Genomic DNA, 22,387 nt, shown 5'->3' with positions numbered 1-22,387 from the left:
AGCCAGGATGCAGAGGGGTGGAGAGACATGGCAGACCACAACGGGCTGCCACTGCAGTTTGACTATTTACCTGAGGTTCCCTATACTCGAATGTAGAATGATATTCTCACACTATAATCACAAATAACACATTTAATAATGTGAACATGATTGCGGTGACAAGTGATACAGTACTTATTCAAGGATGAAAAAAGACTGCGTAAAAGGTAGTTACTGAGAAACAGCATATGCTTTTTGTTTGAAGTACATTTAGAGCGATGCTACTGAAATATAGATTATACTTATACAGTAGCCATCTCAATTCAGAAGTCACGCCAAGGCCATTTGTGGTGACAGCTGCTCCAGTCTCTGAAGTGTGACACTATTCTAACAGGCCATTGAGCATGGTTTTCCTAATAAGGGACATAGTCAAGCATCAGAACTGTTTTGCCCAAGCTGTATACTACACATTTTCAAATCAAATACAGTAGAATTGTACAAAACATTCCATTAAACCAATGGCATGTTACAGCTTTAGACCAGGCACTTGCTTCTAGATAACATTGTTTCTCTCTCTCTCTCTCTCTCTCTCTTATGAATGCTATGGTCCAAAATTGGTACATTAATGACCTGGCACTTACTTTACATATACACATTCTATAACTCGGAAATGCAATGCTTTGTCAGTGATGATTAAAACAAAATCCCCATTACAAGTCTTAGTAGCAAACAAAATGTGTTATTTTTGGTTGACTATTCCGAGTCAGTAATAGACAAATCATATTCAGCAGTGTAAACTGTATGGTCATTACTGATCAACTGGGATTGGCATCTACAGTATACGGGCACATGGTGGAGTCAAAGACTAGCAGGAGTAATAGTAAGCAGAGGCTAGATTCAAACAAGCTTCCTTTGGCTATTCAGACGTACACACGATCTGCCGCCGACTCTAACCCCATCTCTGCAATGTTGTAATGGGTGGGCTACGAGTCAAGCCTGATGAGACAGACCTACAGCGAGGAGAGGTAACAAGCACTTGTCCCCTAACTGGAGAGTGAAGACAGGCTCCTCATTTGTGGGATTCAACAGGGGGCTCGTTGGGGGGTGGGATCTTCACATCGGAGGGCTCCACGCCCCAGATATCCCGGGCGTACTCGCTGATGGTTCGGTCGCTGGAGAACTTGCCGGAACCAGCGATGTTTCGAATCACCGTTCTTGTCCACTCTTTAGGGTTCTGAAAAGAAAACAATTGGGAAGCTCACAATCAAAATGTCGGCCACAAACGACTGCCTTCTTGTTTTGTCTAGTATGATTACATCGAGTACACAGACAATTGCAGGTCTACACTATTGTAACGGATGTGGTAATTCAACAACCACATGGGGAACTGGTAATAGAAGCAGCTAATGGGGTTTGCTGTAAATTGTTGCACTTTGTGACAACCCAACCGTAGAGCGCAACAGGACCCCCTGCTGTTAATGAGACGGTAACCCAACACCAGGACTGGGCTGCTGACAGGTAAACGTGACATGCTGACTGCTCTGACCTCCCAATGGTAGGCAGGTAGAGGTAGAGAGATGGCTTTGCAGTTTGTGTTGGTATGAAGGCAGACAGAGTTATATCAGACAGCACCCTCTGGTGGACTTAATAGAACTGTCAATGTAAGGGCCAGACATCACAAGCTCAAATAGACAGAAGTGTACAAGAACTGTTCTTCAAACTTGTTTTCATGGTATGAAATCCATTACACATAGCCCACCTTGTATAGCTCATTGACTCTATCTTGGCAAGTGATGTAGGCCTCATAGTCAGCAAACACTTTGAACCTGAGGTGAGGAAGCGATGCAGAGTGACAAATTAGTTCTTAGGTTTTCAAAACGTAGAGATATCACATCCATTTCAGATAATAAAACAGTGATGGTAGGGATCATCAACTAGATTCAGCCGTGGGATAATTTGTCTTGAGCGCATGGTCAGGAGGCCAGAACACAATTACAAATAATTTACAAATTGAACGCAAAAAGCCCAACTGATATAATATTTCACTAAAACAATCATTTTAAACCTTACATTTGTACACGATCACATATCCCTCTCTATTTTGCGTGGGAGTACTTGAACAGATTTACAAAATTAAAATCACTTGGAGCAAATTTTCTGGTGTTTTTATAGTCTTTTATGTCAAACAATTAATACGTTTTGCTCAGAAAACTTAGGTGGACCTAAAAAAAAAAAAAAAAATATTTCAAAAAAATCGCCCATCAGTGGGGAGCCCTGCCCTATGGGCTAACAGCAGCAAGCAGGGTCAGTTCATCCTTGCAATCTGAAGTGCTGACAATATGCTAATAACACCGATATGTTAACAACACTGCTGTTATTCTGCTTACCTGTCGTGGTTCATCAGCATGTTCACCACATCCTTGAAGAGCTCATGCTCTTTGGGACTGAAGTAGCCAGTCTGGATCTGATCAATCACCTGCCTCAGCTCTGGTAGACGCTCGTAGTACTCCCTTGCATTGTACCTGGGCAGATACATTGGTTGAAGGGTTCAAGGTTATCCTTATGATGGCTAAACATTACAGGGTAAATATTTACCAATGCGATCTTGACTGTTAAAATGACAGTTCACCAAAATGACATTGGTTTTTGGAACCAAAACCAATTTGTCATTTTGTAATTTGGGTGAAATATCCCTATAAAATGAACAGGGAAATGTCTGCTGTCCAGTTTGTAAGAGAGCACGCTTGCCGTTGCTCTGAGTCTCTTATTTCTAAGTCTATGACAAGTCCCATTCATTCTGACACCAATCCAGTCAGCTCTTTCTCACCCTATTTGGTCCATGGCATCCACATCCTCTACCCTCATGCCGAAGATGAAGAGGTTCTCCTCTCCGGCCTCCTCAGCCATCTCTACGTTGGCTCCGTCCATGGTGCCGATGGTGAGCGCTCCGTTCAGCATGAACTTCATGTTGCCAGTGCCAGAAGCTTCTGTTCCCGCTGTGGAGATCTGTTCTGATAAGTCAGCTGCAGGAATCACTGGAACATACAGCAGGGAGAGGGAAGGGCTTAACAAACATACTAGGTATATTCTACTCAGCAGTGGTGTAAAGTACTTAAGTAGTACTTTAAAGTATTTTTACTTAAGTAGTTTTTGGGGGCATTTATATTTTTGACTACTTTTATGTCACTACATTCCTATACAAAATAATGTACTTTACTCCGTTCATTTTCTCTGGCACACAAAAGTACTCGTTACATTTTGAATGCTCAGCAGGACAGGAAAATTGTCAAATTCACACACATCAAGAGAACATCCCTGGCCATCTCTACTGCCTTATCTGGCAGACTCACTAAACACAAATCCTTCATTTGTAAATTATGTCTGAGTGTTGTTGGATTGTGCCCCTAGCTAATCTGGAAATTAAAAACAACAAAATTGTGCCATTTGTTTAATATAAGGAATGTGAAATGATTTATACTTTCACTTTTGAGAATTAAGTATATTTTAGCAATTACCTTTACTTTTGATACTTAAGTATATTTAAAACCAAATACTTTTAGACTTATACTCAAGTGGTATTTTACTGGGTGTCTTTTACTTGAGTCATTTTCTATTAAAGGTATCTTTACTTTTACTCAAGTATGACAATTGGGTACTTTTTCCACCACTGCTACCCAGTAACATGTAGACATACTGTAGAACAACATTAAAACATTGACGTAAACGCAACTGTCCACAGTCCAGACCATAGCTCCATACAAACAGGATTCGGGTTCCATTCTCAGTAGCCTCTCTTTCCTTCACTGATAGCAGACAAGACTAGATAGGATTGAACCCTATTCCTCACACCCATCAAATCCTTTCATATTGATGGTCATAAAGGAGAGGACATGAGGAAAGGAAGCCATCTGTGAATCCTTGGACAAACCATCCTCTCACCTTTCTCTGCTAGGGAGACCCTGTAGTTCTCGAGGTAGATGACCTTTAACCTGTCCCCCACCACCGGGTCGTTGTTGATCACCTGGCCCACCGCCGTGATCAGCTTGATGATCATTTTGGCCATGTGGTAGCCAGGTGCAGCCTGGGTAGAGAGGACAGCGTCAACAGTTGGATATTGATGAGGATAAATAAATAAATAAGATGTCTGAATGACTAACTCATCTTACATCGAATATAAAGTATCACAAACAAGTCAACAGATCAGTTATAACATTTAATTTTCATAAACAAAATAGTATTTCCATAGTGACTGATTGTATCATATACCTCAGATGTCTAGCTACATACCTTTCCTCCAATTATCACAGTCCTGGGAACAAAGTGTTTAGAGGGGTCCTTTTTAATCCCTGTAAAGAAATATTAATTTACTCAGTTAACTGGGATCTCGAGTGGCGCAGCGGTCTAAGACACTGCATCTCAGCGCTAGAGGCGTCACTACAGACCCTGGTTCGATTCCAGGCTGTATTAAAACCGGCCGTGATTGGGAGTCCCATAGGGCGGCGCACAATTGGCCCAGCGTTGTCCAGGTTAGGGCTTGGCCAAGGTAGGCCGTCATTGTAAATAAGAGTTGTTCTTAACTGACTTGCCTAGCTTAATAAAGGTTAAATAAAATTAAAAACGATTCCACAGCCAGAGGGCAGTGTACACCTACTACTGTGATCTCTATCCAAATAGCCCAGAACCAAAATGACAGTGTGTCACTGGAGATTACTATATAAACAGCAGTGGGCTTTCATTGCCACCATGATGTTCTAATGAACAGATTTTTGTCTAACGAATTACTCAATAGAAGTTGCCTGAATTAAATGTCAAATTAATGTAAACCCATTTAAATATTATTTAACTAGGCAAGTCAGTTAAGAACAAATTCTTATTTACAATTGACGGCCTACCCCAGCCAAACCTTCCCCTAACCCGGATGACACTGGGCCAATTTTGCACCGCCCTTTGGGACTCCCGGTCACGGCCGGTTGTGATACTGCCCGGGATCGAACCAGGGTCTGTAGTGTCGCCTCCAGACCGAGCTGTGCCACTCAGGAGCCTTAAATCATTAGGGATTTAAAACACTGAGCTCCTTGGGTTGCTGAAAGTACTGACTCTGCAACCAGTCTCCACTGTGCAGTTGTTTGAAGTATGAGATTTCTGTTGGCACTAATATCACCCCATATTATGACGTGTGGAGGAGCTCTTACGGTTGTAGAAGGTGATGATGTGGAGGACGTTGAGCAGTTGTCTCTTGTACTCGTGGATTCTCTTCACATGGATGTCAAAGATGGACTCAGGGTTGATCTTCACCTCGTACTCCTTCTCCAGGTAGGCTGCAAACTTCTGCTTGTTCTCCTGTAATAAACACACAGAGGGGGGATTTAAAGGTGGAGAAATACTTCAAAAGGGTTTTCCCAAGTCTGGCCATGACACCAGATTGTATCAACTCTATATTCTTGTGTTTTTGGGAGAAGTAAATAAAGGGTTGAGATGTTAAGAATGTGGAACTGAATGAGTAGCTACCTGTTTTACATTGGCGATGTCACAAATGAAAGAATCTTCATCAATGAAGTCCAGTAGTTTCCTCAGCTGGAAGAGGTCCGTCAAGAAATCGTCTCCAATTCTCTACAATGAAAACAAAAAGCATGAAAGCATAAATAGTTACCATAGTCATATAATGGAATTTGAGTATGTGGACACAGTGTGCAGAGACTTCTGTGGTCTTGAAAAACGACATACTGATCAGTGTCAACACAACAAAGGGTAGACAATAGTTAATTGGGTGTGCAGGACTACTAACCCACAATGAGGTTCATTCCCCAGCAGGTAGCACCAAAAAGACACTCAGAGGTACTCTAGCTCTGTAAAAATCTGTTACCTCAGCGATGAGGTCTGCCAGGCCTGGGTTACACAGCAGCAGCCAGCGGCGAGGAGTGATACCATTGGTCTTGTTCTGGAACTTCTCTGGCTCCACCTCATAGAAGTCCTTGAAACTGAGGACGGAGAGGCATACAACAAGTGAATATATCAGGCACACAACAAGTTAGTGGATCAGTGGATGTCTTTCTGATAGACTTGTTCAACGCAACAGGAATGTCAACATAGCTGGAAAGCTAATAAAACAATACTCCAGGTTTGCCTGTAAATTGTTTCATGCAAAGCAGCCACCATCACCACCTATTTTGGTTAGACTTATTTAATAATCAAAGGTGAAATCAGGTGAAACACTAACACAGTGTTCTTGACGATTTCAGAGTGGATCCGGGCCACCCCGTTGACAGCGTGGGAGCCCACCACACACAAGTGGGCCATGTTGATCCTCTTGGCGTCTCCCTCCTCGATCAGGGACATCCTCCTCAGACGATCATCGTCCCCTGGGAACATGGCAGCGATCCTCTGAGAGGGCACAGAGAATCAACTCATAAGTGCGCATTCACAAAGTCAAGTACGCATACATATAGTCCCAACTTGCATTTGTGTGCTGCTGATTACTAATATAAAAGGTAAAAAGTTACACTGAGCTTAGATCTGTGGAAAGAAACAAGACAGCACTCAAAAAGGAGGGAGGGGATCTTTCAGAGCGTAGAAAAAAGATCCACACACTCAACACATTCTGGATGAGCTTGTTCGAGCACCCGGTATCAAAAGCACGTACCAAGTCGAGAGGAATGATAATATCTCCCATTTCAGAGCAGCAGAAATCAGCCTCCTTTGTCCCGAGACAGTGAGCGGACACAGAGGGCTTACTTGGAGGTGGAGGTGGTTGATCTCATAGATGATCTGCAGGTGGCGAGGCAGCAGCTTCTCAAACAGACTGATGGGCCAGCGCTCCAGGGCCTCAGGCAGGACGGTGTGGTTGGTGTAGGCACAGGTCTGACGCGTCACCTCCCAGGCCTGGAACACACAGGGGACGGAGTAAGGAAAGAAGAGAAAAAAGGCATCACAGGTCAACAATGTCTATACAATAAAAGTGCATCCGAATCACAGTTAATAAATCACAAAACATGTTTGTTGATTTGATTAGGATAAATAACTAATACTGTACATATACAATGGAAATTGCATGTACTGTACAATATAACAGATGTATATCAAATCAATGTGATTCCTAGCCAACTGTATTATTTCTTCAAGTAGAAGGAAGTTTATCCTGAGGAGGGAAGCATTGACCAATACACAGGCTCCACCCAAGCGCAACACTCTGGATCAGTTACCGCATCACGATGACTTGGCAAAACCACCCTCCTCAAACAATGCTGCCCCAAAACAGCTCTGGTTTCCAGTTCAACCAGAGTTCACACTGGGACACAGTCCCACACCTAAGCAGTCCTACCATCTACACAGCCGACTCACTTGGTACCGTTTGTCTGACTGTCATAGTGAGTGCCAGGCCTGGGATAGGGTTGAATATTTTCCCAGTATTTCACAACTGATCCATCCTGAGAATAAAAATCACTTCTCACGGGGTAACCCGATATTTCCCGCCAAAACCTGACGTGTCATTCAAAAGCATATAGGCCTGTCTGGATTTGATCAGAACTTTGATCAAGCCTGATCCTACCTGAGCCTGATGACCCATTCATTAAATACATTTTATGAGCCCTACATTAAAAATACATTTTAAAATCCCAAGTGATTGTGCCGTTATCCAATACATATGATATATAGGCTACTGCACATTACGCACGACAGAAAAAAACATGAAAGCCCATAGATGTAGATAGCTATATGCTCTCTTGGGTAAATAAACCGTGGCGTGTATTCATGGGTGCCAAGGGAAGCCAGGCTTCCCCCAAAAACTTACCAAGAAAAAAAACAAATCAGAGAGAGACTAACTTATATTCATAATTTTCCTTCAACTCGCAAAAGGCTGAATGCATCTCACCGGAGAAAGCATTCGAGTGAGTTAAACAGCGCCCCCTCTGTCTCTGTAGGTTTCCATCTGATGCTGTCTGGTCCAAACATTTATGACATTGTTGAGGCCTGTATCATTGAATGCAAATGCAATAGAAGCCAGCGAGGATTTGGCCTCCCTTGATTAAAAAAAAGTACAAAAAAAAAAAAATAGAATAGCCAATCAGCATTGAGCTAAACCGAGTAAGCTCATCTGTGAAGGTCCTGTCGCACCCAATTTTTTTTTTTTTTTTTAAGTGTCAAGGGAAGCCAGTTTGGATTTGGCATCACTCCTTTCAAATCGCATTGAGAGCATATGTCATTGACAGAAACAACTTGAATTGTTGCATCTTGTTGTGTTGTTGTCCTCCAAGGGCTAGCTAGCTAGCTAGCTGAAATTGGCCCTTTTCTAAATTAGCCATGGATGTATATCTGGATTCTGATCCAATCATTAATTCATATATTGTTCCCCTGGCCTGAGAGGATGGAAGTTCAATATGTAGAAGGCTAATGTTAACTAGCTAGCGAGCGAGCAACTTAGGAAGTTAGGCTAGCGAGCAAGCATTTTAGGCAGGTAGCCCTAGGACAACAGAAAATATAAGCATGTACTGACAGAGTGATGGACTGTTTTGTCAACATGAAAGACAGGAGGGTGGCATTGGCATTTCTCTACAAGTAGGCCGAGTCAACATGTTTTTTCTACTTGCACAAATGTGTACGCACACGCAATCACTTGCACCGAAATCAGAACCATGGATAGACACATATTTATCCTACATTGATAGGACCAAATTGTTTTTGGTATCTTTTAGTTGTCACTGTATTAGACTAAGCATAGGTGATCTGATGTTGAAATGGTGCTGGAACAGTGGAAGCAGCTCCCGTTTTCTTTGTGACTTGTGGTAAGTCTCTGTGGTTCCAAATCAATAGTTGCTTAGTGGTCCGAAAACATCGGAAACATAAACTTGCTTGACCGTGCTGAAGGTCATGTAAATGCTTGTTACATGCAATATGGTGGCTCTCCGGTTTTCTAATGAAACAAAGGTGTGGTTTAACTGATTCTGCCACTGTGTCTTCTTATTGTCTTGGCACTTATAAAATAATCAGTCGCAAGGCATATGAACTAACAGGTTGTAGAGCGAACAACGCAATTATTTTCTGGCTTCCCCAGGGATTTTACCCACACCCCCTACTGTAAATAAATTAAACAAGCGCCTGTATTACTGTATTGTATTATGACTGGAATTACACACCTCATTCAAACCATGATAAAGCTGCTAAAAACATGCAATTCTGGTGCAGCACATGCGGCCTACAAAGTCACAAGTACAGGCTAACAAAATCAGAATTTGAAATATAGTAGCCAACTAATTATACAAATAGGCCCTAACGCATATATTCCTTTCATAATATTTCCAGTGATGTTATTAGCCTACCTCCTCTTTCTCTGCATTGTTGCTTCTTTCCTTCCTCACTTTTAACAGTTAAATGAAATACGTTTCATTGTCCTTATCGTCATCATTCTAATGGCATCCTTGAATAATGTTAGACTAGAATTAGATGCAGACGCCTTCCACCTCCCTTCACGAAGATTGAACGGTTATAGCTCTGAATAAATAACTGCTATAGCCTACCGCCATGGCGCGTCTGCTCTTCTTCCAACCTACCGGTGACTTCTGTGTGCTGTATTTAACATTCAGCAAAACAAAGGCTTGCGTCTCTCTACTCATAGTCTATTGGTATAAGAAATGCAACAACAAAAAACTTTCAGCAAGCTATTCTAGTCGAGCTCTCCCTGCTTGGGACTCCAAGAGCTAAGGAGCGTTGTTAAAGGAGAGAGGCCAGCAGTGCACAGGTGCGTGCGTATTGTGCAAAAGAAAGAGGCTATAAGTTAGAAGCTTATGATGAATAACCCATCATTCATTAGCTAAATATAAGGCTAATACAGCACTGAATTAATTAGCTGAAACAGATAGGCTAGGATATACAGTTGAAGTCGGAAGTTTACATACACCTTAGCAAAATACATTTAAACTAAGTTTGACAATTCCTGACATTTAATCCTAGTAAACATTCCCTGTTTTAGGTCAGTTAGGATCACCACTTTATTTTAAGAATGTGAAATGTCAGAATAATAGTAGAAAGAATGATTTATTTCAGCTTTTATTTCTTTCATTACATTCCCAGTGGGTCAGAAGTTTACATACACTCAATTAGTATTTGGTAGCATTGCCTTTAAAAATTGTTTAACTTGAGTCAAACATTTTGGGTAGCCTTCCACAATAAGTTGGGTGAATTTTGGCCCATTCCTCCTGACAGAGCTGGTGTAACTGAGTCAGGTTCGTAGGTCTCCTTGCTCACACACACTTTTTCAGTTCTGTGGCTATAGATACTTTTGTACCCGTTTCCTCCAGCATCTTCACAAGGTCCTTTGCTGTTGCTCTGGGATTGATTTGCACTTGTTTTTATACTTGCATACTATTGTTTGTACAGATGAACGTGGTAACTTCAGGCGTTTTGAAATTGCTCCCAAGGATGAACCAGACTTGTGGAGGTCTATAATTTTTTTTTCTGAGGTCTTGGATGATTTATTTTGTATTTACCATGATGTCAAGCAAAGAGGCACTGAGTTTGAAAGGTAGGCCTTGAAATGCATCCACAGGTACACCTCCAATTGACTCAAATGATGTCAATTAGCCTATCAGAAGGTTCTAAAGCCATGACATCCTTTTCTGGAATTTTCCAAGCTGTTTAAAGGCACAGTCAACTTAGTGTATGTAAACTTCTGACCCACTGGAATTGTGATCCAGTGAATTATAAGCAAAATAATCTGTCTAAACAATTGTTGGAAAAATGACTTGTGTCATGCACAAAGTAGATGTCCTAACCGACTTGCCAAAACTATAGTTTGTTAACAAGAAATTTGTGGAGTGGTTGAAAAACTAGTTTTAATGACGCCAACCTAAGTGTATGTAAACTTCCGACTTCAACTGTATATTTCTCAATCTTGAACAGGATTATCTATTTTGGATGCAATGTCAAGTGGAATTGATGGAGAGAGAGAGAAATATTGTTGTGTGAGCAGTCTTCGAGTGATAGTCTGTTTTAAAAAAAAAAAAACTGCAGCTGCAATTAAAAACAATATACATCTTTACAATAAAAAAATAAGGCGACCCCCGAAAGAAGATGTGTAAATTAGGCGCGCATTCAGTCCTTATATTACTGTATCATAGGCTATGCTGCAGCAAATGTAAACCAATCTGTCACAAGAAAAAACCATGAGATGATAGGTCTATATGCATTGTGAAGTGCACTCCATACAGAGATGGGCTGTCAACATGAGCGTTGATGATTGATCAGGCAGACCGCAGAAGCAAGTTTTAGACATTGCAGATAATATAACAGTTCCATTTTACATCATGCTGTTGATATAAATAAATGTATTATAATTCACTGGTTTCCCGCAGTTATTTATCCTGGGTAAAGAGTGGTTTTTGGCGGCAAATCTCGGTAACTGGGTTCCCGCCATTCAACCCTAGCCTGGGAGAATACGTTACCTTGTCCCAGTCCAACTTCTCCAGATCCACTAGGATCCTCATCAGCTCAGGGATGGCCAAGGCAGGGTGGGTGTCATTCAGCTGGATGGCCACCTACCAGTGGATGGAGAGAGGAGAGTGTCAGTCATGGCCATGGTTTAGCCCCCCCCCCATCTGAGAGATCTACTGCAGCCCTCATCCTCCACAATCACATTCTGTTAAAGGTCCCCAAAGCACACACATCCCAGGGTCGCTCCTTTTTTCAGTTCGCTGCAGCTATCGACTGGAACGAGCTGCAAAAAACACTCAAACTGGACAGTTTTATCTCCATCTCTTCATTCAAAGACTCAATCATGGACACACTTACTGACAGTTGTGGCTGCTTCGCGTAATGTATTGTTGTCTCTACCTTCTTGCCCTATGTGCTGTTGTCTGTACCCAATAATGTTTGTACCATGTTTTGTGCTGCTACCATGTTGTCATGCTGTGTTGCTGCCATGCTATGTTGTTGTCTTAGGCCTCTCTTTATGTAGTGTTGCGGTGTCTCTTGTCGTGATCTGTGTTTGGTCCTATATTTTTAATCCCAGACCGTCCCCGCAGGAGGCCTTTTGGTAGGCCATCATTGTAAATAAGAATTTGTTCTTAACTGACTTGCCTAGTTAAATAAACGTCACGTTTGAAAAAAAGAGTTGTACTAATTGTAGAATGTGTAATATTAAAAGGTTGTGTATGGGATTTGAGGAACAGCAATAAGGTTGGGTTTATCAAAGAAAAAAAACAATTGACTGCTCACATTGGATATAGTGAAATACAATACCTTCTCTGGGAAGGTCTCAAAGGAGGTCCTGACGGGGTCTCTGCAGCCAAACTTGGAGGACTTGAAGCGGCGGATGATGTCCTGCAGTGTGGCGGCCACCACAAAGTACTCTTGCTTCAGACGCAGCTCCTTGCCCTCAAAGAACTGAACACACACACACACACACACACTTTAGAATTATAACAGTCTATTCTCAAAGCAATCACTCAAGGGCAAGTTGACCCCATGTGGTGAATACCTAGCATCAGTTTAGCATCGGATACAGATTGGCAGATGTTATCGCAGGTGCAGTGAAATGCTTGTGAATAAATAGTGTATTCAATGCATTCGGAAAGTATTCAGACCTTCACTTTTTCCACATTTTGTTACGTTACAGCCATATTGTTAAATAGATTAAATAGTTGTTTCCCCCCCTCAATACCCCATAAGGATAAACCAAAAAACTAAACTGAAATATCACTTTTACATAAGTATTCAGACCCTTTAATCAGTACTTTATTTAAGCACATTTTGCTGCGATTACAGCCTTAAGTCTTCTTGGGTATGCCAAGCTACAAACTTGGCACACCTGTATTTGGACAGTTTCTCCCATTCTTCTCTGCAGATCCTCTCAAGCTGTCAGGTTGGATGAGGAGCATCGCTGCACAGCTATTTTCAGGTCTCTCCAGAGATGTTAGACCAGAATCAAGTCTTGGCTCTGGCTGGGCCCCTCAAGGATAGTCAAAGACTTGTCCCGAAGCCACACCTGCATTGTCTTGGCTGTGTACTTAGGGTCGTTGTCCTGTTGGAAGGTGAACCTTCGCCCCCAGTCTGAGGTCCTGAGCGCTCTGGAGCCGATTTTCATCAAGGATCTCTCTGTACTTTGCTCCGTTCATCTTTGCCTTGATCCTGACTAGTCTCCCAGTCCCTGCCACTGAAACACATCCCCATGGCATGATGCGGCCACCACCATGCTTCACTGTAGCGATCATATTGGCCAGCAGATGAGGGTACCTGGTTTTCTCGAGACGTGACGCTTGGCGTTCAATCTTGGTTTCATCAGACCAGAGAATCTTGGTCTGAAAATCCTTTAGTTGCCTTTTGGCAAACTCCAAGCAGGCTGTCATGTGCCTTTTACTGAGAAGTGAAATCATGTCTGGCCACTCTACCATAAAGGCCTGATTGGTAGAGTGCTGCAGATATGGGAGAACCTTCCAAAAAGACAACCTTCTCCACAGAGGAACTCTGGAGCTCTGTCAAAGTGACCATTGGGTTCTTGGTCACCTTCCTGACCAAGGTCCTTCTTCCCCGATTGCTCAGTTTGACTGGCGGCCAGCTCTAGGAAGAGTCTTGGTGGTTCCAAAATTCTTCCATTTAAGAATGATGATGGAAGCCACTGTGTTCTTGGGGACCTTCAATGCTGCAGACATTTTTTGGTGCCATTCCCCAGAGCTGTGACTCGACACAATCCTTTTTCGGAGTTCTACGGACAATTCCTTCGAACTCTGGGAATATGGCTGAATTTTAACAGTGTAGTTATTCCCTCCGCAAGGCAATTAAACAAGCAAAATGCCAGTAACAGGGACAAAGTGGATGGAGTCGCAATTCAATGGCTCAGACATGAGACACGGCTGTCACGGGGTATACAGGAAATCACGGACTACAAAAAGAAAACCAGCCATGTCATGGACACCGACGTCATGCTTCCAGACAAACTAAACACCTTCTTTGCACGTTTTGAGGATATTTCCGTTGTGGCCCGTTAACAAGGACTGCAAGTGGTTGGTCGGAAAATGGCTATGAAGCTGCTTTTTACGATGGACTCGTCTAACATAATCTAATGATTTGCTTTTCCTGTAAAACCTTTTTGAAATCGGACGACGTGGGTCGATTCAGGAGAGGTGTATCTATAAAAAAAGTCCGTGATTTCCTTTTTTTTTTAAATTGTGATTTTTTTTAATGCTAATTGGCGATATGATTTTTCGCTGGATTTTGATCCCGGTGATGGGATGAGACGCTGAAGAGGTCTTTTATACAGGTAACGAGCTGAGATTAGGAGCACACTCTTAAAGGGAGTGCTCCTAATCTCAGTTTGTTACCTGTATAAAAGACACCTGTCCACAGAAGCAATCAATCAATCAGATTCCAAACTCTCCGCCATGGCCAAGACCAAAGAGCTCTCCAAGGATGTCAGGGACAAGATTGTAGACCTACACAAGGCTGGAATGGAAGAAACAAAAAAGAACTGTCAACCTCCCTCGGCCTGGGGCTCCATTCAAGATCTCACCTCGTGGAGTTGCAATGATCATGAGAACGGTGAGGAATCAGCTCAGAACTACACGGGAGGATCTTGTCAATGATCTCAAGGCAGCTGGGACCACAGTCACCATGAAAACAATTGGTAACACACTACGCCGTGAAGGACTGAAATCCTGCAGCGCCCGCAAGGTCCCCCTGCTCAAGAAAGCACATATACATGCCCGTCTGAAGTTTGCCAATGAACATCTGAATGATTCAGAGGACAACTGGGTGAAATTGTTGTGGTCAGATGAGACCAAAATGGAGCTCTTTGGCATCAACTCAACTCGCCGTGTTTGGAGGAGGAGGAATGCTGCCTATGACCCCAAGAACACCATCCCCACTGTCAAACATGGAGGTGGAAACATTATGCTTTGGGGGTGTTTTTCTGCTAAGGGGACAGGACAACTTCACCGCATCAAAGGGACGATGGACAGGGCCATGTACCATCAAATCTTGGGTGAGAACCTCCTTCCCTCAGCCAGGGCATTGAAAATGGGTCGTGGATGGGTATTCCAGCATGACAATGACCCAAAACACACGGCCAAGGCAACAAAGGAGTGGCTCAAGAAGAAGCACATTAAGGTCCTGGAGTGGCCTAGCCAGTCTCCAGACCTTAATCCTAAAGAAAATCTGTGGAGGGAGCTGAAGGTTCGAGTTGCCAAAAATCAGCCTCTAAACCTTAATGACTTGGAGAAGATCTGCAAAGAGGAGTGGGACAAAATCCCTCCTGAGATGTGTGCAAACCTGGTGGCCAACTACAAGAAACGTCTGACCTCTGTGATTGCCAACAAGGGTTTTGCCACCAAGTACTAAGTCATGTTTTGCAGAGGGGTCAAATACTTATTTCCCTCATTAAAATGCAAATCATTTTATAACATTTTTGACATGCGTTTTTCTGGATTTTTTTTGTTGTTATTCCATCTCTCACTGTTCAAATAAACCTACCATTAAAATTATAGACTGATCATTTCTTTGTCAGTGGACAAACGTACAAAATCAGCAGGGGATCAAATACTTTTTCCCCCTCACTGTACATGCGTCTAGAGTAATACCATTCTCAGTACATGTTGAGCAACCTTGTGGTTTCCTCATCCTAACTTGAACAGTTGACGTGCTTCACGTTACACGTCGGAGTCTGCAGCACTGAGGAGATTGTGCTGAATGCTGTACTAAGACACTCCGCCACCACCACAACACATCCCTTATGACCTTATTAGGTCATGGCTGGAGAGAACGCACCACCCCCGTGTGGCCTAGCAAATGTATTTTTCTCTCACACACACACACACTATTGCTGGTCATTTTCACTTTGAGCACTTGCAGAATGTCATCTCTACTCCATAAGGGTTACATAGATACTCACATTGTCGTTGGGATAGAGGACGCGTGAGATGTTCTCAGCCAGGTTGCGGTCTAACACAGCTTCAATGTAGTCACCAACATTGACTGCACAAGAGAGAGGGGACCATTTCAAATGATACAGTATTTCAATTATACATCAGCAATCTGTCAAGTTCGAGGACGAGCTCCTCTTCAAAGGCTTTAGGCAGCTTGATTGTTGTGGGTCCTGCTGTGGCTGAGCAGTATAGGTACACAGTATAAAACAACATAGATGAGCTACACATCACTTTGAAAAAGTTTTTTTTTAACTGATCCTAATGCAATTGAGTAGGGGTTGAAAAAAACCTGATGCTAAATTCAAAACTGACATTAAGCGGTCACTAGAGATGTGACTTGTAGGTTTGTCCCTTGCTGTAACCACTCGTCAATTACATGAGCCCAGGGAACCCAGTTGTTTGTCATGGCTACACATGCTTGCATGGTAAACATTAACTCAACCAAACCTGCCTCAGGCTCGTCTATATACAGCTTGGAAGATGACACACACACACACACACACACACACACACACACACACCTCACTAGGAGAATGGCACACCATCTTAGTACTATGTAATGTCACAGCATTTGAAATGGGATCCGGTGTTGAATTTATTTAGTCTGAGCGTGGCCAACTTCATTAAGGATCTTCTGCACAACAGTAGAGAGTTCCTGGAAACAGTCAGCGTAGAAAGCGCCCTAAGCTCCATGTCCTAGGAGGGTCGTATCCATGGGTAATGTTGGCAGGCTGCCCTCTCCCCTCTCCCACCAATGGGGCAATGGCATTGTGTTGGTACAGGGGGCAACACTTTGTATTCCAAACAGCTTCATTTTTAAGGTAACCATCTCCCCCCCATTGCCACTCTTTGCATAAATACCCATTAATCTAGGCCCGACTGGACCTCAGCTCATATTAGCATAATTTCCATGGCTCTCTGTCCACCTGCCATAGAAGAGGAGAAACCAAGAACCCAGAATAAGAGAACTTCAACTCTTCCAGGCCAGATGGCTTTGTAAGTAATAAATATTATACAAAGAAAAATCTGGATGTATTTCCTGTAAATAGCTGGGCTGAGGGTTTGTGGGAGCTTGAGGGGCGAAGGAGAGGTCAAGGTCTACATACCACAGTTCCCTAGAGATGAATTAGCTCCCATAGACAGCAATATAACTGCCATTATCAATTGTGACTAGTGTATTCTTAACATAGGCCTAGCAAGGTGTCTTTTAGGCACCTGAGTGTATCAGCTACAGTTGGATTAAAGAGTAGTGTTACCAACCTCTACTGACAACAGGCTATACATCTCAACAGCTAAACAGATCTATGCTAAAAATGGGCATGGAGACGTACATTCCTGCAGGTTGAAGTCAATGGGTGCCTTAGCAGACCACAGTCTCATGGTGTTAACTGTGTTGTTCTTGAATCCAGGCACAGGAGTGTCATAAGGCATGGCCAGGACAACCTAGGGAACAAACAAAAAAAGCATTAGGAGAAATGAGATGGGAAACAGAGAATTAGGAGAGAAATGCCGATCGATTCAAATGTTTTGTCTGTGATCACATGGTGTATGTGTGCATGTGTACGCGTGTGTCTGGTGCACAGACTCACCTGGGTGTCCACCCACTTTACACCCTCTGCTGTTTGCTCCACTCGGCCATAGAAATGCACAGGGAGCATGTACTCTGGACGAGCCTTCTCCCACGGGTTCCCATACCGCAGCCAATCATCAGCCTCCTCCACCTCAGAAGGGAACAAAAATATGTACGGATGCAATATTACAATAACCGTTAAATGTGACCAGGAATGCCATGCTCCATTACCTGCCAGCCATTGGAGATCTTCTGATTAAAGATGCCAAACTCATAGCGGATGCCATAGCCATAGGCTGCCAGGCCTAGAGAGGCCATGGAGTCCAGGAAACAAGCTGAAATGGAGGAACGTGTGAAGGTCCATTTCTTATGGTATGCTCTACTTACATTTGCCTGCATTGGGTGAGATGTTTGAGTTTACACAGATCATGTTCAAATGTCTGAGTGTGACAAAGAGTGTTTGAAGCCTTACCTGCAAGGCGGCCCAGTCCCCCATTCCCCAAGCCAGCATCCTCCTCTATCTCCTCCAGCTCCTCTATGTCCAAGCCCAGCTGGTCAACAGAGAGAACTCATTAGAAACATCTCCTATACAGCCCCAGGCATACATAAGCATCAGGTGCCAATAGAGTTTGACATGAACTTGAGTAACCCTTGTCTGTATTGTAGAAACTTAAAGCACAAGTAGTTCTAATAAGCCTACTATTTTAAGGTTTGAATTTAGGCAATACAGACACAGCAGTATGTAGCCGACTTGCAGGTTAGTTGGTGTGTTTGATATTTTTTTAAATCATACACTTGTAACATGATGTTCCTTGTAGATTGTGTTCTGATGAAGAACAATGAGGAAATAAAACAAATATAGGCCTACATTTCTCTACGATTTCTCTGCTGAGTGAGAACTGACTGCTGTTGACTCTCCCAATCCAGGCCTGCCCGTCTACGCAACGTGGCCAACAGACCTCACACTTGCAGGCTGTGATGATGCCTTGTCTTTCATACGGAGATTCTATTTTAACTTAGTGCAAACAAAAGGGTGCATTGTCCAATTCTGAACAAGAAGATTGTTAAAAGCTACAGATACTGTACATTAGGTCGAAATCTCATGTTGCTTTTGAGGAGATCACATAGGCTAGGTCTACTAATCAGATATAACACTGAGAAACTATACGAGAGGCATGGTAGCCCCTGCCCCAGTATCTGTCAGTTAGAGATGTCAACTTTGAGTATGGCGGGTCTCCTCTCGATCGCCCAGGGAGGCTCCGATTCAAACTCAGACAGCTCTGCAAGCGTTATGTCAAAATGTGTTAGTTATTCACCAAATATGGATTTTTGCTGAGTAACTATCTTAAATTTACTCTAGTTACGGCCGGTATGTACTTCCAAAAATGTCTATATAAAAATGTAAAAGCAACCGGGACATAAGAAAAAAATCATCTTCTGCACTTCCAATGTATTGAGCTGTTGTAGACTTCCAACCTGTGTGGCAGTAATGACCGATGTAAATTGGAGGTGCCGAATAGGTATGTTTTCAGTTGCTTGTACATTTTTATTTAGACCTTTTTTGGAAGTACATAACAGGGGTAAATGAAGATGGTTGCTCAGCGAAAATCCATATTTGGTAATAACTAACACATTGTGACATTATAACGCTTGCAGAGCTGTCTAATGGGAGTTTGAATCTGAGCTTCCAGGGCTTTAGAGAGGAGACATGTCATAGTCATCGTTGACATCTCTAACACTCAGATACTGGGGCAGGCAGCCTCAGTAAACAGTCTGCTTGTACTGATAGTCTCCAAAACATCACTAGCAAAGGCACCTTCATCATGAGAAATAGGGTTACAGCTATTAGCATTAAAGACATGCTCTGGAACTTTGGCGACTAAGTCTTTTTTTAAACCTCCCGTTTTGGCCTGGATGTGTCAATGTGTAGTTCATACATGCATAATCTATGAGCAGAATTACTGTCTCACTTTAATTGCCACGAAATCCCTAGTTTGAAAGCAACTGTTTTTCTAGAAGCTGTACTGCATAATTTCCCCAAAATGTTCCCCCACGTAGGCCAACCCCCTAGCAGTTCCAAGTTCTAGCCAATGAGCTTCAGCCCCTCAACATTTGAGTGACAGCTAGCCAGATGTACACACAGCACAGCAAGAGCGTGCATTGACGTGGTGCACATATCTGCACATGTGACGTAGTACACAATTTCAGGGAACACTTTTTGGCTCTAGAGCGCTACTTTCAGAACTACTGACTAAAAAGCATTCAAAAATATTGAAGAAACTCTTTAAATCCCCATTGAAAGCTAAAACAAAAGGGAGGCCATATAAAACATGTAGTGGATGAATGGTAATATGACCCCCCCCCCCTCCCAGTCAGAACACAGTGAGCTTCAGTGCTGGAGCTGGACTGTGACACTGGTGATGAAAGCATTGTACCTGAGAGAGACACTAATAAGCCCACCACACAAACCAAGCAGACAAAGTCAGGTCTGATTATGGACACGTGGGGAGTTTGAGGCCTACATCTTCATCCTGATTGTATGAAAGGAGGTACAGGTTTAAAAAAAAATAAAAAATACAATTGTTTTTAAAAGACACTGGTAGTGCAGGTGTATGGTTTTACCTGGTAGATGGCTTCATCGCAGGCATTCTGCAGGCCCAGGTTGATCATGGTGTTCTGAAGGGTCCGACCCATGTAAAACTCCAATGATAGATAGTGGATCCTCTGAAGATGACAGATGGGTTTCAGCATTTCAGAGATATGTAAACAGTCAAAGAAACGGTTTGGAAAAAAGATATACTGTCGGCACAATGACTCAAACACTTGGTAGCGAAACAGATTTGTGACCAGTCACTCAGTGGTACTACTCAACTTGAGATCATCAGAAGCTGAAGAATCTGTGCTAAAGACTTGAGCACAGTTAGGTTAGCGTGGCGTCATAAATCACCAACACGCAGTACTGCAGACCCTCTGCTCAGCACTCTGTCACTTGTAGCCTAATGCATCTCACAATATTCACTGCTCCGGCTATTCCCCCTCAGTCCTCCACCACCCTCACCAACCCCCAGAGAGGAAGTAATACCATCAGGTCATTGGCACGGTTCAGAATCAGAACCAATGCAAAGCTATGCTAAGGAATGTGTCAGCTTGATGTTGCCAGAGCAGGAGGGAAAAAAGTATTTCTCAGATGTAGGACTGTTTAGTTCCACACGATGGATGGCATGAGGATATACTGTATGCAATAATTTAGCTCTGAACAATAGGCGGTTGAAAAGCCAACAGGTTTTTCTGTTATTTATTCAAAGCAGTCACCCTGCCCATGAGGTCTGGAACTGGTCATTGTCTCAGATCATGTGCATTGGTGGAATCCTTTGGTAGTGAGAACATTACATTATGCTGCTGGGATCTTTAGGTTTGGCTGGAGCTCAGTGCTTTGTCACCACTGCAGCTGCTATTTTACTTAATGTACTGCATTGATTGCTCACTCTGAATGTTGATTATTCCCTTTCCAAGAAAAAAGGAAGAGTATGGTAGACCATGTTTAGCCTGTTAAAAGGTGAATGTAGAGAAGTGTATACATTTTCCGGCCCATTACTCTGTGATGCTGGTTATGCAATATCTGGCATGTTTCCAGCATGTTCATGCACAGACGTGTAAAAAGGGTATGCCCACAATAAAACATGGACAACCTCTAGCTACATTTTGAAAAATATTCAGAAACAACTAAACGGAATAATTAAGACAAACCAAATGCCCATGGCTCTTTCACTATTGCAAGACAAAATGTAGATGTTGATAAAAAAGAAAACACTTCATCTGTAGTCTTGTCTTAATGATCCATCATACTGAACAGAATATTGGATAATAAAGGTTATTGGTAGCCCATTCAAATAGACGGTAAATGTTAAACATTATACATACAGTCTATTCACAAAGCAGTCCGCTGCCTGAGGGGATCAAATCAAATATGATTTGTCAAATGCTTCGTAAACAGGTGTAGACTAACAGTGAAATGCTTACTTACTTCCCAACAATGCAGAGATAAAAGTGATAGAATAGTAAAACAATAACATGAGGAATAAATACAATGAGTAAAGATAACTAGGCTATATTTCACTGACGCTCCAATGGTGCCCAAATACTCTGTCTAAACGCAAATACGCCTCGCACATGATACCGTTTCTGCAACATTTGGAATCTAACTTTCTTATAATCAATAAATAATTTTTCAAATACTAAAGATACACTTTTACTGTACGCAGTTTAGGAAAGTTGCACCCGGCTGTATTTGAAAAACATAGGAAAAGTGGAACGGTCCAACGTAAATGCCATCGTAAGGTGGGAGGATGTGTCGCTTCGCACAGTAACTGTAGATTTTGTATTTGAAATATGTTTGGGTATCCTCTTCTACACATACAGGCTATCTGGGAATAATCAAATAGAAACTTGCATGAAGAGCAGACCAAGAATACAAATAACCACTGATTTCAAAATGCAACTGGACACATTGCATGTGCAACAAAGTAACAAGGAAGCCAAATCCCATTCACTTCCTGTATAAATTCAGGGAGATGTTTTCGCCTTTACCTTTGGATCTTTCTCATAATAATATTGCTGAGTGCGGATCCATCTCCCAACGAGGTGGTCCCTGACTGTGTGAGCCAGGGCGAAGTAGTAATCCCGAGGGGTGGCTACATTGCGATCTTTGACAAGAGTGAAGTGAAGATGCCTGTTGAAACTTTTCTTGATTTCTACGACATCGCCCAACCCTGCAATGCCACGCACGCTGATCTGTTTTCTCTTTTCATGGTCACTCAGTGGGCTGCTCATAGCTTCAGATAAACTCTACCAGAACTTGAGCAAGGTTTGAATTGATTAGAAGTTGAGTTGAGAAGATCCACGCCTGATAGCCCTTGATGGCAGACAGTTG

At 42.6% G+C, this 22,387-nt stretch overlaps 1 protein-coding gene across 2 annotated transcripts; it reads right to left on the bottom strand.

Moving 5' to 3' along the window:
* Positions 1-117: 117 nt before the first annotated feature.
* On the bottom strand, positions 118-22,384 carry pygb (phosphorylase, glycogen; brain). 2 transcript variants are annotated; one of them, NM_001173580.1, is given in 20 exon segments: positions 118-1,213; positions 1,739-1,805; positions 2,367-2,501; positions 2,807-3,014; positions 3,919-4,060; positions 4,267-4,325; positions 5,172-5,319; positions 5,488-5,589; positions 5,843-5,957; positions 6,197-6,360; positions 6,712-6,858; positions 11,415-11,507; positions 12,211-12,354; positions 15,854-15,936; positions 17,219-17,330; positions 17,477-17,608; positions 17,689-17,792; positions 17,930-18,008; positions 20,080-20,181; positions 22,045-22,384. In NM_001173580.1, coding segments are annotated over 20 exon segments (2,544 nt in total). In that variant the 5' UTR covers positions 22,288-22,384; the 3' UTR covers positions 118-1,048.
* Positions 22,385-22,387: the final 3 nt, after the last annotated feature.

This window comes from Salmo salar, chromosome ssa18, assembly GCF_905237065.1.
Source record: "Salmo salar chromosome ssa18, Ssal_v3.1, whole genome shotgun sequence".
Taxonomy (NCBI): Eukaryota; Metazoa; Chordata; class Actinopteri; order Salmoniformes; family Salmonidae; genus Salmo; species Salmo salar.
Note: the sequence above shows the minus strand (reverse complement) of the source record. Positions and strands in the feature narration are given on the sequence as shown.